Below are 15,955 nucleotides of genomic sequence, written 5' to 3' on the forward strand. Positions count from 1 at the left end.
TGGCACCGTGCGGCCTCCCACTGTGTATAGATGGCACCATGTGGCCTCCCGCTGTGAATAGATGGCACCGTGTGGCCTCCCGCTGTGTATAGATAGCTACGTGCGGCCTCCCGCTGTGCATAGATGGCGCCGTGCGGCCCCCTGCTGTGTATAGATGGCACCGTGCGGCCCCCTGCTGTGTATAGATGGCTACGTGTGGCCTCCCGCTGTATATAGATGGCTACATGCGGCCTCCTGCTGTGTATAGATGGCACCACGTGGCCTCCTGCTGTGTATAGATGGCTACGTGCGGCCTCCTGCTGTGTATTGATGACACCGTGCGGCCTCCTGCTGTGCATAGATGGCTACGTGCGACCTCCTGCTGTGTATAGATGGCTACGTGTGCTCAATATTAAGTCATACAATTAATGTAAGGCTATGTGCCCACGATGCAGAAATGCTCCGGATTTTTTTGAGCGTTTCTGCATCTCCCTGGCAGAAAAAATGCATGCGGATTTTACATGCGTTTTTCCTGCCAGGGACAAGCGGAAGTGAAGCGTTCTACACATGCATTTCCGCAAGCGGGTTGACAAGCGCTTTCCAAGCGATTTTAGCATCACTTAGAAAGTGCTTGACAACTTGGTCACACTATATAAATCCATGCAAATGGCATGGATTTATATAGTGTGACCATAAAAGAATGGTAAAAAATAAAAAATAAATATATAATTACCTTCTGATGGCCTGCCGACATCAGCGGTCGCGTGACCCGTCACATGACTAAATGACGTCACGGCAGGTCCTTTTCAGACAATCGCGAGCTGCCGGCAAGCCAGGACGCATCGGATAAAGACACCGGGGGGCCATCAGAAGGTAAGTATAATATTTATTTTTTATTTTATTCTTTTTTTACAGGTTCTATGGTACCGGGGTCCGGAGGAGAATCTCCTTTTCTCCAAACCCGGGTACCATCCGCACATTGAAAAGCATGGAATTCGCATGAACAGATGCAGTGATGCGGATTGCATGCGTTCCAATGCAAGTCAATGGCGGTGAAAACGCCGCGCTTCCGCAAAATAATTGGTAGTGCTGAGGATTTTTCCGCATTGATAATCCACAGCGGAAATTTCCGCAGCATGTGCACAGCACATGCGGATTATCATTGGGAAACATGGCAGACCTTCTACCAAGCATTTTTAAGCGTTTCTGCGGTGGAATTGACGCTGTGGAAATGCATAGTGGGCACACAGCTTAAAAAAAATTATTATAATTAATATTTTGCCAAATTAATTTCACGTGAACTATCACATGATCTATCACAGGGGATCATGTGACATGTGATACATCAGGTGTGTGTGTGTGTGTGGGGGGAAGGCCGCGCCTTCTAAACTGCCCGGGGCCCTTGCAACCCTTAATCCACCCCTGATTCTCCTGCATGATTTTTTGGTAGACAGCAGATTTCATGGTTCTATTTACCACAGCAAGTCTTCTAGGTCCTATAGCAGCAAAACAGCCCCAGACCATCACTCTACCATCACCATATTTTACTGTTGGTACGATGTTCCTTTTTTGAAATAATGTGTTATGTTAGATGCATGCCGCTAGGTTCAGATATGGCGAGACGGGTTTCATGAATTCGTTGGAATCCTGGGGGAACCATTACCCAGGGCAACCATAGGCTGCAGCTTCTCTCAGGCACACGATAGATTCAATTGCTGACTAGACACATCTGACAAGAGTCTTCATAAACAGTTGAACAGTGTAGTTTAATCAAGCATGGTCAGTACCATTTAACTCTTTGAAGCAACAGGCTTCACCACAGTACAGTCTATTAAAGCAGGCACAGTAACGTCAGTCTCTTCAGTAGCATAATTCAGCACAGATTAGATCTCTTTGCAGCACACTTCTATGCATACGCAACTACAGGTTTTTCCATCACAAGGACGCAATAGTGCACAGCATTCTTTATCCTGCATGGAGATGGAGAGGGGGAGGATTTGATGAGGGAGATGATCCCTGTGACATGATTCCTTCCAGTCCTTATCTTTCTGCCTGATAATACTCTGCACTGTTAGTTCACGGAGTCTATCTGACCCATGTTTAGCTTCCCTCCTAACTTGAATTCTGTTCACTTGCCTTCTGTGAGATACAGATCACACACCACCTTTCTCTTAGTCTACAGCCAGACTAATAAATAAGTTCCCCACAATTCCCCTGGGGCTCTGCTAAAAACTCCCTGTCTCCTGTGACTGTGTTAACCCCTCTAGTTGCTGGATGCTTCTGAAGCACAAGACTTCCTGTCTCTTGTGACTGTTTTAACTCTTATAGCTGCTGTATGTCACACTCTTCCCTCCTTTTTGAATTTCGTCCTCGACATTCGCCTTCATTGGTCGATCTGACCAATTCTGAGACAGTGGTGTAAGTTGAGTAACTTTATATACAAATTGGCATTGTCAAATTGGTATAACATTCATTAACATTGATAACAAACTATTCTTATGACCTTTTCTTGTAGGACTCCTGTAAGAAATAAACAATTAACACAATTAAAATAATCAGCTTCTCTTCAGCTGGAGCTTTTTGTGCGTTTTCAACCAGCTCTCTCTCTCTAGGCCTTAACAGTTCTTTGTTTCTACAGAGTTTTTTAAGGAAAATCAAAGCATGAAAACAAGTATTTCCACCAGGCAACATCTTCCATACTGCCTCTCGGTGGTGAATACCACTGAATGGGCTTACCTGGTCCACAGGCAGAGATACATGTTTCCAGTCGACAGTCCTTGGCACTTGACTCGGTTCTCCAAGTGTCTTGTACATCAGCATCATGGGCCTCCTCACTTCTCGAGTCAACATCCTCCTGGTGGGGTGTTCCTCAGAGACCACGGGTTCTTCGGTCACAGGAGTTCCTTCTGCCGCACTCATTTCCCGTGCTTCCTCAGATCCTCTTGGAGCTGCCTCTGTAAGTTCCTGTACTTCTCCTGAATGCCTGTTTCTGCACGGTCTGGTAATTCCGCTCCTCCTGAGTGTCGATTAGTCTCTTCAGAGGCCGGTGTTCGATCATCAGATCTGAATTGGACTTCATCTGTACTCCTTGGTACAAACTCTGGAGCCTCGGGACTAAGTTCACTCTCCTGAGGATGGTACATCACTCTCCTTGGCAGTCCGAGAAATACAATGGTGTGCTCTTCTTCATCTGAACTTTCAAGGTCACTATCCACCTCCGGAGCTTCAGTCTGTGGTGGTCCCTTAGTCGATCTAGGACAATGTTGGTCTACTTCTGGGAAGTCTTGTTGTGATGGGAGATAATCACAGGGTAGTAGTAAATTTCGATGGACTATTCTGGTTTTCTTGTCTCCCGTTTCCAATCGTAATTCATACACTGGACTGTTATTGACTTTTCTCCTTACGACCACATACACCTTGTCTTCCCAGTATGAACAAAGTTTTCCTGGACCACCTTTCTCGCGTACATTCTTGACTAGCACCCGGCTTCCCGGTGGCAATTCAGCTTCATAACATTTTCGATCATAGTACTTCTTACTCTTGCTCCGTCCTTGCGTAACCACTTTGGACACTATGTTGTATGCCTCTGCCATCCATTCCTTCCATTTCCGAACGTACTCCGGATACATTCTGTAAGTCTCTGACAAAGGAGTATCGAACATGATGTCGATTGGCAGTCTTGGTGATCATCCATACAATAGGAAGAAGGGTGAGTAATCCGTTGCATCGCCCTTTGTACAGTTATAGGCATGTACCACTTTTGACAGAGAACTCTTCCAGTCTTTCTTCTTGTCAGCTGTTAAAGTGCTCAACATCGACAATAATGTTCAGTTAAAACATTCCACATGTCCATTACCCTTTGGGTGATAGGGCGTTGTGTGGGATCTCTGAATTCTACAGTACTTTCCTAGGTTGGCAAAGAGCTGGTTCTCAAATTTTCTTCCTTGGTCGTGGTGTAACCTCGTAGGGAACCCAAACCTCAAAGCAAAATCATTGAAGATCTTCTTTGCCGCTGTTCGACTCTCTTTATTAGTGGTGGCATATGATTAAGCAAATCGAGTAAAATTGTCCATCACCACCAATATGTACTCATAACCGCCCTTCCACATCTCGAGATGTAGAAAGTCTATTGAGACCATCTCAAACGGAAACGTAGTTTGGATGTTGCCCATAGGTGCCCGGGTTGATGTGTTGGGACATTTATCTTTCAGACACCCACACTCGATGGTCACGTACCTCTCAATATCTCTCTGCGTGTATGGCCAGAAGAAACATTCACGGATCAAGTTGGTTGTCCTTTCCACTCCCAGGTGTCCCATGTTTTCATGGAGTTCTTTGAAGACCAACGTACGGAATACTCTGGGTAGCACTAACTGCCGGTTTTGTCGTCCTTTACGATACAGGATACCATCTTCATTGAGGTAAAGCTTTGTCCATTCTTTAACTAAAACAGATACTGCTGGTGACTCATTAACTCTCTCCCGTTTACTTGGAAACCGATTTTGGTCCACATAAAGTAGTATTCTACCAATTATCTGATCGTCCCGTTGTGCTCTATGGATTTTTCCTTTTGGTAGTTGTTGAATGGACAAGGTGTGATCTTTTATGGTGGTTTCCACCATCAACGGACACCACAATGGTGTGTCTTCTTCTTGATAAGCTTGTACTGCTTGAGTAGTGCACTCAATTGCTTCCAGACTGACTTCCTCCAAGCATTCTTGCATGAACTCCTCAGACTCTAGTGGCATTCTTGACAATCCATCAGCTTCCGCATTGCATTTTCCTGGCCTGTACTTGATGCTGAAATTGAAGTCGGCTAGTTCAGCGACCCATCTCTGATCCATTGCATTCAGTTTGGCTGTAGTAAGGACATAAAAAGGGTTGTTGTCAGTGCATACCTCAAACTCTTTGCTGTAGTAGAGAAAATCTCTAAATCGTTCACAGATAGCCCATTTCAATGCCAGGAACTCCAATTTTCGGAATGTAGATGGTAATTCTTCTCGGCGTCTGTCAACGTCCTAGAACCACAACCGATAACTCTCAATTTTCCATCTTGATGCAGGGCAGCTCCCAGTCTAACCTGAGAAGCGTCACAATGAAGAACAAATGGTAAGTTGAAACCAGGATATCCCAAGATGGATGGTTTTACCAGGTAGTCTACTAGTTCTTCCAATACCTCTGGTGGTTTGCTGTCCAGGGAATGGGCTGCTGGAACGAAACGGCGCTGTTTCTTTTAAGCCCTTTCCCACCCGCGTTGTTCTTTTTCTCCGTGGGTGTTGTGGACTCTGTCACACCCCCCCCATCCAAGAGGAGGTATAGTGGGGCGGCAATCCTGGAGAAGTTCCAAACGTAAGTACGATAGTAGGAGAGGAATCCTAATATCTCCCTCAACTACCTGACAGTAGAGGGCCGCTTGTCTTTTAAGGCCAGTACCGGAGCGATTTCTGCTAGGTCCAATGTATATCCTTCTCTGGACACAATTTTCCCTAGAAATCGGACTTGCCTTTTGAACAGTTCACACTTTTTGGAGGTCAAGTTAACTCCATGTTGTTGATACCGCTGTAATACATTCCTCATGTGTTCAACATGCTCCGGAAGGTTTTGCTATGTACCACATTGTCATCCAAGTACAGCTGGCAGATTTCGTCCCTCAATCCTTCTAAACAGGTCTCCATGCTCCTCTGAAATTCTTCTGAAGCTGAACTGAGCCCAAACGGTATGCGGATCACTGATATAACCCCCACGGTGTGATGAATGCTGTCAAAGGTCTATTGGACTCTTCAACAAACCCTTGACGGTATGCTTTACCCTGATCGAGGACAGAGAACCAGGTACTTCCTGATAGGCTATCCAGCTTATCTTGAATCTATGGTGCCGATCAGGTACTGACTTTCAGTTTAGTTCCCGGTAATCACAGCAGAGTCTCAATGTACCATCCTTCTTCCTAACACAGACAATAGGAGAGGAATAAGATGACATCGACTTTTGGACCCAACCTCTGTTGATGAGATCTTGTAAATATTCTTTCAATTCACGGTGTAATGGTTTCGGCACAGACATGTAACTTCTGGTTACTGGGGTCGTGTCTTTCAAACTGACTTTCAACTGCAACGATGGGATACAGCCTATATCAGAGTCATCTTTGGAGAATGCATGACACTCTTCTCTCAGCATCTGTTTTGCTACCGCTTAATCTTCAGTACACAAGTGTTCCAGGGGTACTGGGGCATCCCAGGACCCCGAGTTGGGTTGTGCAATTCTGTGTGTAGGAGAGGCGATCGGATAAGTGCTGCTTCTAGTCTCCCATGGAGACTATTGAGGCAAGCAAAAAGTTAAAAAAAATGTTTTTAAAAATATTAAAAAAATAAAAAATATATAAAAGTTTAACTCACCCCCCTTATACCACATTAAAAATAATACAATATAAAATATTGCTGCTTTCAGAATCGCCCAATCTATCAATATAAAAAAAGAATTATTCCGATCGGTAAACGGCATAACGAGAAAAACAATTCTAAATGCCAGAATTACGTTTTTTGGTCACCGCAACATTGCAGTAAAATGCAATACCGGGAGCTTAAAACCTCGGATCTATCCCAAAATGGTATCAATAAAAATGTTAGCTCATCGCGCAAACAATAAGCCCTCACCCAGGCCCATATCCCGAAAAATAGAGACGCTAAGGGTCTCGGAAAATGGCTCCATTTTTTTTTTTTATCAAACTTTGGATATTTTTTCCACCACTTAAATAAAAAAGAACCTATACAAGTTTGGTGTCTACGAACTCATAATAACCTGGAGCCTGGAGAATAATAATGGGAGGTCAGTTTTAGCATTCAGTGAACATGGCAAAAAAAAAACAACAACTGTGGAATTGCACTTTTTTTGCAATTTCACCACACTTAGCATTTTTTTTCCCATTTTCCAGTACACTGTATGGTAAAACCATTGATGTCGTTCAAAAGTACAACTCGTCCCTTAAAAAATAAGCCCTCACATGGCCATATTGACAGAAAAATAAAAAAGCTATGGCTCTGGGAACAAAGGGAGCAAAAAATGAAAATGCAAAAAAGGAAAATGATCTGGTCCTAAAGGGGTTAAGCAGGTCCTATTTAAGTGATTTCTTGATTGAGAACAGGTGTGGCAGTAATTGTGGCGCCCTGCTACGCACTGGTGCCACAGATCCCAGAAGGGTGCATGGATGGACTTCTCCACAAGAGGCCCTCACACATTCACACACCTCTACCCTACCACCTCAGACCAGCAGAGGGAGCCCGTTAGGGATATATAAAGAGAGGGTGGAGCCAGGCAGTTTAGTCTCAGTTGGAGTCTAGAGTCTAGAGTTAGTGAGTCTCTCAGACTGAGAAAGAGCGTGCTGACGCTCAGAGAGCAGCGAAGAGGCAGCACGCTGGCTGCCGTGCTAAGGCGAGCCAAGGCCTACAGCACAAGTGAAAGCCTAGTGAGGACCTGAGTGTGGCCGAAGGCGAGAGGAGAAGGAATAAGTAGCAAGGGGGCAGAGGAGCATACCAGGCTCACCCCAAGATATTCACCGGACAACGGTCCGCGCCTACAGGGACTCTTTACACCCAGTAGGAACCACCGAAACTCCTGGAGGACTACAGGTCCCAGGTTCACCAAATGCTGATTGCAGTACCAGGGCTCGGAGTCACGGAGGCCCCAGCGTCCAAGGAGAGTGATCTCCAAAGAGAAGGTCCTACCACCAGGTCAGCAGGTGCAAAGAGAGACAGTAACCAAGCTAGGCCTAGCTCCAGGCAGGTCAGAAGCTCAGAGAGTAAAGCCACGGATCAGGAGGCCCTATACCCGCTCACTGGGGAGAGTCCAAAAGTGCGCCCTTCGCCGGAAGTACCCTGGACCATGCCTGCAGCATCACCAGTAAAGGTACTGAAGCTTACCCCCGTGTGACTGTCCGTCTTTCCTCCGGGACCGTCCTGCCTTCTCTCCCACCATTCACCCCTACACTGCCCTGAAGCCAGCTCTACCTGTGGAGAGCCACACCATCCCTGCTGCCGTAACACCAGCTCCAGAGGACTGCTCCGCAGCGGTGGCTCCCCTTAGCCGCGTCACGAACTTCTCAAAACTCCTAAAATTCCCCTTTTTACTGACCGCCCTGGGTCACGGCCTGGGCCAGCCACTGTGATATCCCCCGTACCGGCATCCATAGGCCCGGCTGCCGAGTATCCCACGGCCCAGGGGGCGCGTCAGCCTTGGCGTCACAAACAGGATTCCGTGCCCGTTACCACTGGGTACTGTGCACCTTAAAAGACTGTAATACTCACTGTGGTGAAGGTTTCCCGTCATTCACGAGATTTCCCGCCATTGTCCGCCATATTCCTGTCGCCGCGCAGGAAGAAGAGGGGTGTAACCGCGGGAATCGGAGAGGCGTAACCGCTGGAAGCGCGTGAGGCCCAGGAAACGCCCCACCCCTGACGTTGAACCAGGAAGCGTGAGGTCCTGGAAGGAGCCCAGAGGACGCTCTGACATCAGACGCGAGCGACGCAAGGTCCTGGAAGAAGACCGTCGCCCGTGGAGCTGTGGCCTACCTGATAAAGAAAGTGAAGAAGGTAGGCTCGGGTTCACTAGGGGGGGCGCAACCATGGCCGACGACCAACAAGCCGCCGGAGCACCGGTTAACGCTCCTGATGCCCAACCGGAGCCCGGCCCTGCACAGGCTGGAGCGGTCGCTCCACCAGCAGGGGTCGTGACCCCGTTAATACCCATGGCTCTGCCGTATATCCCTGGAGCGAAGTGGCTCCCCCAGTATAAAGGCAAACCAGACACCCTGTCCGGATTCAAGAGAAAAATATGCAGTGTGCTAGACATGTATTCTATGACCGGTAAACAGAGAGCCGCTGTTGTGCTGGGACAATTGACTGATGCCGCAGAGCGGGAAGTTGAAACCTGGCCAGCCGCAGACCAGGAATCAGTATCCATCATCTTTAAGAGACTGCAAACTGTGTTTGAAAACCGCACTGAGTCAGATCTCCGGATGAGGTTCTTTCACTGTGTCCAGAAACCTGAAGACAGTATCCGGGACTACACCTGGCGCTTACAGGAAGCCCTGCGGGCCCTGAAACAGGTTAGTCCAGCCAGCATACAAAATGAAAATAAAATGCTGATGGAACAGTTCATCCGGGGGTTGAAGTCCCAGGAGGAGAGCAGAACTGTACGGTGGTGGGCCTTAGACCATTCAGATGCCACCTTTGACACCATTAAGGACATGGCCATAAAGGGTCTGCAGCCCCTGGAAACAACAGACACTGCTGTCCAATGTTACCAGGGTGGGGCCACCCCAGTGCCCGCATCACCCACTGCTCCTTCAGTAACGGCTAAAACAAAGATGCAAACAGTGCCTCCTAGCGAGCTGGACAGCCTGCGCTCTGAAGTGTGCCAGTTAAGTAAAACCCTGGCCACTGTCCTGAGCGTCCTGCAGCTACAGACGGAGCTTGAGCCGGAAGGAAGGATCCTACCCTACTTGCCGACAGCCCTGAGGATGATCCCTGGATGAGGAGAAGAAGGAGGACAACGCCACCCCGTAGGAGGACAACGCCACTTCGGAGGAGGACAACGCCGCCCCGTGGGAGGACCAACGACCAACATCACCCTCCTGGAGAATTCATCTGCTACCGCTGCCAGAAGGCAGGCCACACACCGCGGAACTGTCCTTTAAACGAGCAAACCCTGGGGCCGAGGGCCGACACCCAGGAGTAGATCAACCAGGCCCATCAAACTGGTACCATCGGTTCGTGGGAGGAAGACCTTTCCTGTCCATTGTGCTGGATGGCATTGCGACACCTGCCCTGCTGGACACTGGATCTCAGGTAACCATCATGCCTGATGTCCTCTACAAAAGGTTCTGGTCCATAGACGAACTTCACCCGCCAGCTCCAAACCTTTCCGTGTATGCCTCCAATGGCCTTCCCCTTAACCTAGTCGAGGTTAAGGATGTGGCAGTAAAGGTTGGAAGAGTGGAACTGAAGGACCAGGGACTAATTGTAGTAGAGACTAATCCTGATGATACAGACTTGTACATGATACTTGGTACTAATGTTGTTGGTAACTGTTTGGGAGAAGTGTTATTCTTGCGCTAACAGATGGCTGACACTGCCAAGCCAGGGCAGAGGAGGGTGCTCCAGAAATAGATCCGAGCCCTTATGTACCAGCAACAGGTAAAGCTAACAGGTGGTGAAATTGGTAATGTACGGGTGACAGACCCGATACTCATTGTGATTCCCCCGATGAGTGAAATGCTGATTTGGTGTAGAGCAGCAATAGGTCTCAAAGGACAGAACTACCAGGCGGTAGTGGAGCCCATTAGCTCAGAGCACAGACCTACACTCTTAACTGCCAGAGGGGTGGTTGATGTACGCAATGGGAGGGTACCCATACGTCTCCTAAATTGTGGGGAGGATGAAGTTAAGTTACCAAGATACGCCACTGTTGCCAGGTTGTATACTGTGGATAACAACGCCATACACACAGTGGAATCCTTGACCCCACCAGATACAGTGGAGGACAATGACTCCGAAGCTCAGCTGGAGGATTGGTGTCAACAGCTCCATGTTGGGACTGACGCCACTCCTGTCCATCGAAAACAAGGTGTATACAGGGTGGTCCAGGAATACGAACGGGTATTCATTAAACACCCACTTGATTTTGGGAGGATTAAAGGGGTACAACACCATATACCCACAGGTGACCATCCACCCATCAAAGAACGTTACAGGCCCATACCACCAGCACACTACCAGAAAGCGAAGGAAATGTTGCATGACATGAGGAAGGCAGGGGTAATAAGAGATAGCTGTAGCCCCTGGGCAGCTCCCCTGGTCCTGGTCAGGAAAAAGGATGGAAGCATGAGGATGTGTGTAGATTACAGCCAGGTAAATCGCATAACACATAAAGATGCATACTCTTTGCCCAGTATAGAGGAATCCCTGGCTGCACTAAAGTCTGCAAATTACTTCTCTACCTTTGACCTCACTAGTGGGTACTGGCAAGTAGCAGTGGCTGAAGAGGACTGGGAGAAAACGGCCTTCACTACCCCGATGGGACTCTGCGAGTTCAAAAGTATGCCGTTCGGACTCTGCAACGCCCCTGGAACGTTCCAGAGATTAATGGAGTGCTGTTTGGGACACCGTAACTTCGAGACCGTGCTGCAGTACCTGGATGACGTGATAGTGTACTCCAAGACGTATGAGGACCATTTGAAGCACCTGGCAGAGGTATTTGAGTCGTTGTCCCGGTATGGGATGAAATTGAAACCTTCCAAGTGCCACCTGCTCAAACAGAAGGTTCAGTACCTTGGGCACATCGTCAGTCCAGAAGGAGTAGCACCAGACCAGGAGAAGGTCATTGCCATCCAGAAATGGCCGGAGCCGAAGAATCTCAAGGAGGTACGTCAGTTCCTGGGACTGGTCGGGTACTACCGGAGATTTGTAAAGGACTACACCAAGAAGGCAGCGCCTTAGCAAGAACTCCTGGTAGGACAGTCCAACAGAGGCAAGAACCCCCCCTTCCAGTGGGGTGAAGAGCAGGCACTCACACTCCCTCCCACAGGAAAATTTAACACCTTAACCACTTTTGGTGCATTCTTAAATGATCTTTTCCCCTCTCGACTGACCATGATATTCATCACATCCTCTCCCTCCTGTCTCTCTCTCTTCCCTCCTGTCTCTCTCTCTCACCTCCTGACTCTCTTCCCTCCTGTCTCTCTCTCTTCCCTCCTGTCTCTCTCTCTGGGGGCTCGTCCGTCCGGGATTTACTGAGAAATATTGTGCTTGCTCTTGCTTGATCAGAAGGGTTAGATTCTGGGGCCAGGTCGTTAAAGGATGCAGTTTTTCATCAAATATGTCCAAGGACCTGTCCGAATCTCTGTTCTTTATGTGGTAGTATATTGCTAGGGTAACACACTTTATTGTGCTTCTGAGGTTAGGCTGACTGACTGTGCTGTCATCTAAGAATATTGTAGAACATGAACTGTACTTCTTTGTAAGTTGTCCAGGAGAAACATGATTTATATGGTTACTCTTCCTCTTTTCTCTCACATCAGTCTGGGATTTGAACCCGGGACCTCTCTGCGCTCCCTCAACAAGACTATTTAGTGCTGATTCACCACACACAAATCGGATTACAAAAATATTTAAACACAGTTTATAATGTAACAAAATAGGTAAAACCCCTAGGGGGGTGAATACTTTCACAAGCATTGTATGGGAGGCCTTTAGTAAGGCGGGGGCTGAAGGATACCTTTTACCTCTCTATTAGATAGTTCTTCACATTTTATTCAGCATTTTATTGAATACAGGCATTTAAATTGGTAAAGAATAGATATATTGTATTTTCTGTACCATTCTCACTTACCGGTGACTACTGCCCACTCTCCATATTTTAGTATTGTATTAGTGTTACTAAAAAGGACAGGAAAGACTTGATGTTTTATCAAGCTACAACACCCTCTCAGTAAATTAAGACCTTTCCGCACTGTGTAGCAGGCTCCAACTATGGCCAGAATATCCAAATTATTGTGGTAGGATTGTACAACCTCTTTGGCTAGTGAGACGATGGTGCCTTGCACAATGTTTCCCAGCTTTGCAAAATTAAAGTTGTATGCAGACATCTAAAAAACAATATAAAAAAGAATTACATTCTTTACATACCACTCAGTACTACACATTAAAGATTATTTATTTTACACAGCCCCAAATGTGTGCATTTGGCCAGGGGCGGAACTACCGCCCGTGCAGCCCGTTCATTGAACGGGGGCCCCGAGGGAGAGGGGGCCCCTCCAGCAGGGCCGCCATCAGGGCATGACTGCCCTGATTCCAGTATGGGGCCCAGCTGGTAGGGGCCCCCTCGGAGCCCCGTTGGGGGGCCCCCCTCTTGTGCATCTCTCTCATGGGGCCCCCGGCCCCATGCTAAGCGCCGGGTCCGGGACATATGAGCGCTGCGCTGCTGCGCCTTCATGATTCCCCTGACTTCCGGTCATGTGACGGCGCCGTCACATGGCCGGAAGTCAGGAGAACCTGGTGTCAGCGATTTGGACGAGCGCCAGGATTCTGCAGGGATCGCATGGGGGTAAGTATAACAAGTTTTATTTTTTTTTTAAATACAATTAACTAGGAGTGGGGGGAGATTGAGAGCTGCACACGTGGGGGGGGGGGGATTGAGAGCTGCACACGTGGGGGGGGGGGATTGAGAGCTGCACACGTGGGGGGGGGATTGAGAGCTGCACACGTGGGGGGGGGATTGAGAGCTGCACACGTGGGGGGGGGATTGAGAGCTGCACACGTGGGGGGGGGGATTGAGAGCTGCACACGTGTGGGGGGGGTTGAGAGCTGCACACGTGGGGGGGGTGAGAGCTGCACACGTGGGGGGGGTGAGAGCTGCACACGTGGGGGGGGGTGAGAGCTGCACACGTGGGGGGGGTGAGAGCTGCACACGTGGGGGGGGTGAGAGCTGCACACGTGGGGGGGGTGAGAGCTGCACACGTGGGGGGGGTGAGAGCTGCACACGTGGGGGGGGGGTGAGAGCTGCACACGTGGGGGGGTGAGAGCTGCACACGTGGGGGGGGTGAGAGCTGCACACGTGGGGGGGTGAGAGCTGCACACATGGGGGGGTGAGAGCTGCACATGGGGGGGTGAGAGCTGCACATGGGGGGGTGAGAGATGCACATGGGGGGGTGAGAGATGCACATGGGGGGGTGAGAGATGCACATGGGGGGGTTATGTTTACATAACTTTGTTACCTTATGAAGGGCAGGGGGGCCCCCAAAAATTTCTTGCACAGGGGCCCACTACAGTCTGTGTCCGCCCCTGCATTTGGCTCAATGCCAGACACCCCCTTCCCTCTTGACTTATAATGGGGTCCATCAAATTCATTGTTTTGACTGATAAAGGCTATAAACATGTACTCACACATAAATACCCGCAGCTATATCTGGATATTAAAGATTCAAAACAGCATTCACCACTTTGGGCTATAACCACTTTTGAGTCATCATTCCTGATTTAGTCTAAGGCTTCCATCTGAAACCTCCCCCTCCCCCAACAAAAAATGGATTTGAGCATACCCTCGACAGAGACATATACTTCAGTGGGACAAATGGGTTCCAAAATATGAAATTTTCATATCTGTTTGTCCTATTAGAAGTAGCTCTGGAGGATTATCCCTACGGATGATGTGTATTGTGGAGGAGATTACGCCAATCCATAGAGGTTTAAATGGAAATGTCTATTTTATGAGATCCCAAAGTAGAACCAGAACACCTGACTCTGGTCATGAGTGGATACTGAATCTGTATTACCTAATGTTTTGAGTGGTCTAACTTTATATTTATTCTGAGAGAAGATTGCAAGCTGTTCCTCAGAAAAAGAAACTGTAGACTGCTTTGAGGGTGATATACTGCAAGATGTACTGGATAGCTGACATGAACCGTGAGCGGTTGGTCTGACAAAGGGGCATAAAAAAAAATAAATCATAGTAACCTAACCTATCGCCTGTCCCTGCTAACACAGGTCCATGCAAGTTTTCTGCTGACTTCCTAAGGCTTCTTTTCTGCTTCAGTCTCCCTTCACTGGTTCTTCCATTGCTGGCTAGGCCTCATCTTAACGTCAAGAAGTACGAAGTCCTATGTTCGATTGAATCGAATTCCCAAAAATTAGGATTCACTAGAATCTGTGAGTTTTCGGAAATTCTAAAGAAATTTGATTTGTTTAGAAGCGATTTAATTATCTCTAGCAACCAACAATAAATGTACCAACACTTGTATAAGCATTATGCATGCACCCTCGTATGAGAGATCAACCGCTATTCTTGCCAAACTTCTGGTAAATATGTTTAAGCTCAGTCCTACCATATCTGTATCCATCACTGTGCTATCCTTGAGCGTGGAGCCAGACAGGGTCAATTTATATGATGTTTGTCATGCTCCTGCATTCAATCCCTTGACTTTGTGTTTTATGGTTGGCTTCTCCTTCTGCCGAGCCACAGGATATACACCTTTTCACTGGGTTTTTGGGTTCTGCTATTCTGGCTGCAGTCTGTCTAGTTTAATACAGGTGTTTTCATTTCTCTGCCTATCACCTGTTGGGTGCAGCTCTATATTCTGTCCTCCTGCTGGTGTTTCCTGCTAGTGATAGATTCATTTAGATGTTCTGATATTCTATTGATGTTTGGAGCCAGTCTGTGAGCTTTCAGATAAGGATTTTGGCTTTGCTGTTTCTTTGCTATACTTTGCACCTATTTTCTGGTTATCATTAGGAAGAAGGAAAGTATATTTGTTAACAGCACTTACTTTATTCTTTATTTGGGATTTCGTTATTTACTTTACTCACACTTGTTTTTTTCCTTTGTTTAGCACACTTCTCCTCTTGTAGGTGATTCATACTCTGATCTGACATTCGGTTCTTTAGGAGGAACGTGAAGCAACTCAATGGCAATTGTGGGAGGTTCAGTCCGAGTTTCCATCTCCTAGTTTGTGGTTAGGACTATCTCAGCACCTGCAGGCACCACTAGGGACTGGGGTGTCAGGATAACTAGTGTGTACAGTAACCTATTTTCTCGAGTGAGTTGCTACACAGGGATAACAATGTAACTATGACTGATGCTGTAAGCCAAGCCTCCACCACATACGGCCCACAGACTGCATGCGGTCTGCAGAGAGTTCTCAACTTCTTATATCCAAACGTATTTGCTTCTTTGAGTAGCGAATAAATTTGAATACATGAGTCTTGGGACAGAGGCAGAGGCGTGCCCGTCAGGCCTGGCCCCGACGAGCAGCAGTGTTATGAGGTCAGCACCCTGTGATCTCATCACACTGTTACTGTCAACGCAGTGCTGAGTGCCACATAGAAGAGGAGAGGACGCGGTGGGAATGGTAAGCGCTCCATGGAGGATCTGAAGATTATGTTTCTTGACAATTACTGCAGATGGGAGGGGAGGGGTGGTGTGGGAAGGG

The 15,955-nt window shown here is 47.9% G+C and overlaps 1 protein-coding gene across 4 annotated transcripts in view; it reads right to left on the reverse strand.

Moving 5' to 3' along the window:
- Positions 1-15,955, reverse strand: part of LOC141174467 (inactive hydroxysteroid dehydrogenase-like protein 1) — a 177,650-nt gene that overhangs the window by 16,209 nt on the left and 145,486 nt on the right. For all 4 annotated transcript variants that reach the window (XM_073659402.1, XM_073659403.1, XM_073659401.1 and 1 more), the window contains one exon: positions 12,361-12,616. In XM_073659402.1, coding sequence (XP_073515503.1) covers positions 12,361-12,616 — 256 coding nt within the window. The remainder of the gene's footprint in view (positions 1-12,360; positions 12,617-15,955) is intronic.

This window comes from Phyllobates terribilis, unplaced genomic scaffold (genome assembly GCF_046119375.1).
Source record: "Phyllobates terribilis strain yellow unplaced genomic scaffold, ASM4611937v1 Scaffold_13__5_contigs__length_258822181, whole genome shotgun sequence".
Classification (NCBI taxonomy): Eukaryota; Metazoa; Chordata; class Amphibia; order Anura; family Dendrobatidae; genus Phyllobates; species Phyllobates terribilis.